The sequence below is a fragment of the Rhinolophus sinicus genome, linkage group LG02 (genome assembly GCF_036562045.2).
Source record: "Rhinolophus sinicus isolate RSC01 linkage group LG02, ASM3656204v1, whole genome shotgun sequence".
In the NCBI taxonomy this organism is placed as follows: domain Eukaryota; kingdom Metazoa; phylum Chordata; class Mammalia; order Chiroptera; family Rhinolophidae; genus Rhinolophus; species Rhinolophus sinicus.
Genome location: NC_133752.1, coordinates 131,096,856 through 131,104,425, shown reverse-complemented (window position 1 = coordinate 131,104,425; position 7,570 = coordinate 131,096,856). Strand labels below are relative to the sequence as shown.

At 30.3% G+C, this 7,570-nt stretch overlaps 1 protein-coding gene across 4 annotated transcripts in view; it reads right to left on the bottom strand.

The window, feature by feature from the left end:
- Nucleotides 1-2,026: 2,026 nt before the first annotated feature.
- CAPS2 (calcyphosine 2) overlaps nt 2,027-7,570 on the bottom strand; it is a 43,278-nt gene continuing 37,734 nt past the window's right edge. For all 4 annotated transcript variants that reach the window (XM_074325403.1, XM_074325405.1, XM_074325404.1 and 1 more), the window contains one exon: nt 2,027-4,151. In XM_074325403.1, coding sequence (XP_074181504.1) covers nt 3,976-4,151 — 176 coding nt within the window. In that variant the 3' untranslated portion in view covers nt 2,027-3,975. The remainder of the gene's footprint in view (nt 4,152-7,570) is intronic.

Sequence of the window (7,570 nt, the reverse complement as noted above, 5' to 3'; positions counted from 1 at the left end):
CTGGGCCCTTGTTGATAAAAGTGCTAAGTGAACCACCTCCAGTCTGTGACTTCTTTACTAGGGATAGCTAACGCCCCAGGGGCTACAGTTGAAACTTACACTAAATAGCACATTCATACTATTTACATGTCCTATGTTAACGTGTTTTAATGCAAAAGTGTTCAAAGGCAACAAATCACACATTTATCCAGTCAACGAATACACTGCGCCAGACGTCAGGGTCAGACAATTAAGTGAGATATGGCTCCTGTCCTCAAGTCACTTACCACCTAGTGGGAGAAACATAAGCAGAGTCCTCATTGTAGCATAAGGTGAGAAATGCTGAATTCAGGGCACACCCTGGGTGCCAGTGGGATCCCTGGAAAGGGCAGCTATAGCAGACTCAGGAGTTTGTCTGCTTTAGCTTTTAGAAGAGATGGTTCTTGCGGTAGCCTTAGAATACCAGTATGGGTTAATTGAGATGCACCAAGTGGAGGAAGTAATTTTAGACAAAAGCAGCTGACCAGTTCTGAGGGCCCAGAGGTTTGAAACCTCACAATCCGTTTTAAAAACCGTAAGTAGTTCAGAACAGCAGGAGGAACACGGAGAGTGAGCTGAGTAGAGGGAGATGAACTTAGGGAGGAGAGATCAAACAGGTTTTATGTGCTAAGGTAAGGAATTTCAGCTTTTCTGAAAGACATGAAAATCATGGGAGAATTTTAATCATGGAAGGAACTAATATACATCTTAGAAAGCCCACTCCAACCGCAATGTGTAAGATGGGTTGAACTAAGATTGGGGAGGAGGCAGAGTTGATGAGGGGCTAATATACAGGAGCTTGAGCAAATGCCTACGCATTGAGAACAGTGAAGGAAACAGGCTGAAAAGGAAGAAATCAAAGAACATGAGAATGAGTAGGCTATGTGAGAGCGTGAGAAAAGTCTAGAATATCTCAGAGCCTTGGGCAATTGTGTGGATAGTACTACACAATAAGTATAAATGACTGACAATGAATGAAGTCATGATCAAATGAACAGTAGCTCCAATATGGGGCATTTATTCTTTATTATATGAAGCCATCCAATAAATAAGTTTCTCTTAGAAGTTTGTAAAACAATAAAATAAAAATGGAAGGCTGAAACAGGAGCTTCTTCTCATTACCAGATACTAATACATCTCTGTCAAAACACTGATTCTCTTTTCTCTTGCTTGGCTTGTATTATGTGGACTCAGTTCTTTGTATTTCGTTAAGCACTTTCACTACAGATGTTTGTCCTTATTGGTCAACCTAATAGCAATTACAGTTTATCACAGTACATATTTTATTTATGCAAGCACTATACGCTATAATCTCACAAATGCATGTTAACCTGCAGTAAGCAGTTTACTGTACATAATTTTCTCCTGAAGCAGGTGACAACTTAGACTGAATAGAAATCCAAAGTAATTAATAAAATGTACATAGAGGTATTAAAATTATGAATTATTCTAAGTGACTCTCCCTAAGTCACTGGTTCATTAGGTACATATGTTTATATATTATAAAATTTAAAATAGGAACATACACCTTTATCTATACTATAGGTATTCCATCATACAAATATATATTCTTTCCTAACTAAAATATACCTTAAAATTCCTAAAGAATAGCATTTGTTTTCTAATAAAACGTGAATTTTTCCTGAAAATTCTGTAACACTTTATAAGAATAGAAACAGTAAAATAAATCAATATAGTGAATTCAACAAATAATATTGTTAACTGGAAAAGCAATTCTATACCAAAACAAGTAACTACTTTCAAAGATCTAGAGAATTATGAAATGAAATTAACTACAAAATTCATGTAACATCATTACAGCATATAATTTAATATTTTAAAGTTAACCAAGAGATATTTTAGAATCTCGAAGTTTACTAAGAATAGTATTTCAAATGTCAATTATTATGTTGTGGATGTTTGAAAATATAACTTCTATTAAATGCTCTTCTATTGAATTGAATACTAAATAGATTTTACTATATAAAACAAGAATGCAGACAGTGAGGCAAAAGCAGAATGATTTATTGTGTCAATTATAATTCAACAAAATACATCAACTAACAAATATGTATTTTCTAACTATATGAAAATAACAGTGTAAAATAAAAAATTAACTACAAAATAAATTACATCTCCTAAATAGAGAAATTTCCTACAAATAACCACATATGAATATTTATAATAAGAGTGTGGAGGTTCATTTAAGAGTATGCTGTCATATTAATATGTTAAAGCCCAGAAGAATCCCCCCTTTTTTGTTACAATATGACAGCCTGTACATTTTCTGATAATATTCACATGAAACTATCACATAACAATATTCAGAATAGATTTAAAAGAACTAAACATAATTTTATCAATGAAAAATACTACATGCATACTGAGCATCCACAGTATTAGTCATTCTAGTATGAGAGCAATTTGTATTAAGATGGCTATAACTGGATACATTTTTCTGATAAAAAGAATGTGACCCAGAAACAGTGTTAAAGATGTTTATCTGCTAAAATATCTTCCAGCACATTGTTTTAATTACAATAACTTAATTGAAAAAAATTCCAAGGAATAAAGAATTTAGCTAGTGAATACAGCACTAAAATGCTTATATATATTTTCTTTCTGATATTTTAGTAGTACGTTTTAGAACCTCCACAAATCTTGAAAAAGCACTACTTTGAATATATTGTGTTCACACACATGACATTCTTGATGTTGCCAAGGATATACATGAATAAAGTTATATGCCAAAAGTCATATTCTACAAAGTATATATTTTCATCTTTTAATCACTTATTTTGCTCAACACTATTTTTTTCCACTTTATATTAACATAAAATTTTAAATTATGAGCTTGGAAACAACAACTCTATAAAGTTTTCTCTTCTTGTATTTCCAAAGAGAAATAAGGAATATACAAGAATTTAGAAAGAATGATTGATTACAACATATCTAATAGTTGAATATCTATTTTTTAAAAAAATGTTTCTGTTGTTTAGTGTACCAAAAAAAAATAAATGTTGAGAACAACCTATATTTATCTTTAGAATATAACTTATATTCATCAAATATTTTGGATACAAAACATTTTTTTACATTTTGGTTAAGAATTACTAAATTATCTCTTAGTCCATATATGTGATAATGCATTAATCTAAGAAAACATCTCACCTCCCATTTTGTATTGTTTGTAGCTAAATAATTCTGTGTAGGTTATAAGGGTTGCAGTTAAAAATAGAATAAAAGAATGAACAGAACTGGTCACTAGAAGAAGTACCTTGTGCTCTCTTGAACAAACAACAGCACATAATTTAGAAGACAAGAATTCACAAGCCAAGTCAATGTTTATATAAGCATTTTAGGGGTAAGCCTCCATCATTCAAAATGTTTGTTACAGAAAACATCCATAATCACACAGCATGGAAAATTTCTCTTACATATCTTTTAATTCCTGTAACATTTTCATATGTCTGAAACAAATTGAGCTATTTCAGTCTCATAAGTTTGAGCCCAATTCCAATTCATCAAATTGAGAATGGTGGCAATTAATTCTCTAACAAATGGCGGTATATTTTATTTGGGGAAACAGATAGAAAAAAAAAATGGCCAAGAAACTTAGTTACTACATAGATGATCTCACATAGTTTGACATGGGTGTTACTTTCCTATGAAGGCTAATAAAGACCTCTGAAATACATTCAAGATGAGTAATAAATCAAAAAGACAGATCTTTTCAAACTTATAGACAATGAGCGCTCGTACCTGTGCATGAACGTACATATACCCCTACATCTAACTTTCTGAATATTTCTCTATCCAGACTCAACCTTTGTAAGGAAAAAATAAAAAAATGAAGCGAGCCCTAGAAAAATATATTCCAGTGTTTGATCATACTTTACAATGAATTCATCTCTCCTTTAAAATGTTTAGTGCTAATGACATACTCATTTAAAAAAACTAAATCCCCCATGGAGTACGTAAGATATTAACAAAATCTTCATCATTTCCTATTCCTATACTTAGACCTTCATAGTAATCTTCAAATTCACCATATGACACTTCATCAGACTTGTTGCAGGCATCTTTTAATGTTTCTAGAAATGATGATTTGATTTGTTCCTCTGTGAAATGGCCTGTAAAATAGTACCGACTATGTAACAATCTCTTTAAAAGTACAGGAAAATGACTGATGATGGTAAAGAAATACTTAATTATCTTATAAAATCTTTTCAACAATTTGAAATCATATGTCAAACTACCATCTAATTTATTTAGACATTTTCATGATGAACTAATATCATGGTGGTGACTTTAGTACACATTTGAGGTATGCTTTTTTTTAATTAAAAGAAATCCCACTAAACGTCTAAGTTTTGCTTTGTCTTGTGCACCTGAAACTAATAAAAAAAAAAAAAAGAAAGAAATCCCACGATCTATTTATTAAATGATGTCATTGGATATATTGAAGAATGATAGGCATATAGAGTTAACTCTTCCCTAAAACTTGAGCAAATAGCAATTCGGGGATTTTTTTTTAATATAAACCATGAAAAGTGAACTTTAATTTTCCAATTCCACCTATAAATATATAATCAAGTTTTTCCCCCCAGTAGGAATATAGAATTTTTTTTTTACTTAGACATTTATCTTTTATATCCCTTACATTGTGTGAACCCCCCTCCTCCATCTACTAACCCTCTGACATCGCACAGAGCCATCACATTTCCACTGTCTCTATTCCTAATGCTGTACTCCGCTTCTTGTAAGTACATACATATACACACATATATATGTATATATATATATATATATATATATATATATATATATATATATATATATACACATACACACACACACATACATATACATACAAACTTGTAATTGACATTCATTATTGTTCAGCTTCAGGTGTACAGTGCAGTGATCAGGCATCTACATCATCCCTGAGGTGGTCTCCCTAATGAGACAAGTGTCCATCGGATACCCTACAAAATCTTTACAACATTATTGATTACGCTCCCCAAATTAATTTTCAGAACCCTGTGGCCATCTTGTGGTTACTGACTATTTTCTAATCCTCTCACCTTCCCCCTTATCCCCACCCACCTCCCATCTAGCAACCTTGTTTTTATGTTTTAAACTTCTGATAGGGTGTATCCTATATGTATAGGAAAAATAATAGTTATTACTGTAGATATTTTTATATTTCTTAATATTTTAGAGGACTTAGTTTCATTTCCATTAGAAATAAAGAAAGAACAGAAAAAAGTAAATAATTTCAAAGATTTACAGCCTGTTAACACAGTAATACAATGTGTGAAGGGTGTCTCTACTTTCAGGCATTGGTTATTTTATGAATCAGTTACTCATTATTGCAGCTAAAAGATATTACTGCAAACACAGAATTCAGAGACTTCTGAAAATTTTTGCTGGAAGACCTTACACTAGATTAAATCATTATATTTTAATATCTGATATTAAGTAGGCTATTTCCACTGGGTCATGTTAAATATGATTGACTTTATTCTATAGGAAAATGCTATTGAGAATAATGTATATTAAAAAAATTGTAAGTTTGTTATTTCAACTTACAATTTTTAATATGTTTAGTTTGTTATTTAAAGAGAGAACATAAAATAATCTTTAGTTTTTTACTTAAAGAGAGAACATAAAATATGATTCATCCCTTTTAAAATTTTTTTGATTTTTTAATTCAGAAATAAAACAATAAGTAGTTTTAATCATATTATGGTCAGTTAGAGAGAAGGAGTGACCTCTTAAATATACTATTTTTTGGGGGAAGCTTTCATTGACCACCCTAAATGTAGGTACTCCAACGCAGAACTCATCTCACTAATCTGCCACTCCCTTCACCTCCCCCACCCCCATCCTCACTGTCTGTGCACTGATTTACTCCCAGGATCCTAGAATAGAACAGGAAAAAAGATATTCATTAATTTTTTAATAAGAAAAGAAAATTAAGAGATAAAAGGAAGCTATAGAAAAGATGGTCAGATAATACTCAAAGAAAAGAAACAGAAGCTCACATATAAAGGCAGAAAAGGGGTCAGAAAAATCTATGGGACTCTATAAATCATTTTAAAGTCACGTTGCATTTTAAAATAACAAACTTAAATGGGGATACCACCTTAATTGTCTAACAGGGTCGGCAAAATTAGGGTAAGAGTTGGATCTTTTTCAAACACCAGAAGTTCTCTAATGATCTTAGATAATTATTCATTTTAAAGTGCCTATCAAAGTAAAGGAAATATCTGCTTTGAATAGCAAAACGTTTTAAAACATATGTGAGAAATAGAGATGAGGCGATCATTTAAAAAAAAACAGGTTGAATTAACAAGGACTGAATAATTATGTTATACAGAATTGGTAATAAAAAACAAATAAGTGACTTTGTAATTGAATGTTAGTCAAGGATAAACATTAATCAAGATCTAATCTATATAAAAATATATACCTGCAGGCAAAAGAGAGTTCCCCATTTACCATCCATAGTTTTGAATAAATTTTAACACTACTTTTTCTAAGAAAAACATTTTTAATTTAAATTTATTTTCAAATATTCAAGAATTTTATACTTCTTTTGCCTCCCCCACCAAGTAAATACCTACCTACTATCATTTGTAACTAATCTTTCTTTTGCTCCTCTTAGAGAGCAAAGTATTTTAAACATTAGATTTCTAATACTGTTAAACAGAAAAACATTTGATAAATCCCATTTCCATTAAAGCTGAAAATACTTTTTAAAATAAATTATTCAAACAAAGTAAAAAGAAAATATTTTCTGTAGTTAAATTACATGTGATATAAAAGTCTTAATATGAATTTAATTCGATGGGCATGTGAATAGATTATAATTTATAATCATAGATAACAAAAAAGGGTTTCTAGCTTTTTTTTTTTTTTTTTAAGAAAAACAGTAATAGGGTTTCCTCTTAAGATTGTTGACCTTGCTAGCTTATCTTCCTTAATGTGAATGCAAAGACAAGGTATGCAATTTCTTAAACAAAGGATTATCCAACAACAAAAACAAAACTCTCACCAATTCAATGACACAAAAAATTGAAGCTCCTTAAACAACTTAATTAAGATTAGAGAGGAGAAGACAGAATAAAATACAAGGTAATAAAATCACCTAATTTTGAAATAAGTAAATCATCTTGTTCGTATATTTAGTATCACTAATTAGAGAAAAAAAGCAGAGAATGACATGGATTTTAAGGAAAAGATATACTAAATATAACTAAATAATACTAGAAATTCTCTACGGCAACTGTAGTTCATTTAAAATCATTAATAAGCAAATTAAACTATTTTGACCTGAAACAGATTATTAAAAATTGGGAAGACAGTGATGATTAGCATTAATTTACATACAAATTCTATTTTTTCACTTCACAGTTAAAAGTAATAAATCATTTACAAGGGTTAATAACAATAAACCAAAATAATTACAGTATATCTTATTTTAATATTTAAAAAGGAAAATTCTAGAATAATAATATTCTATAGTATTAAACATAGCAAATAA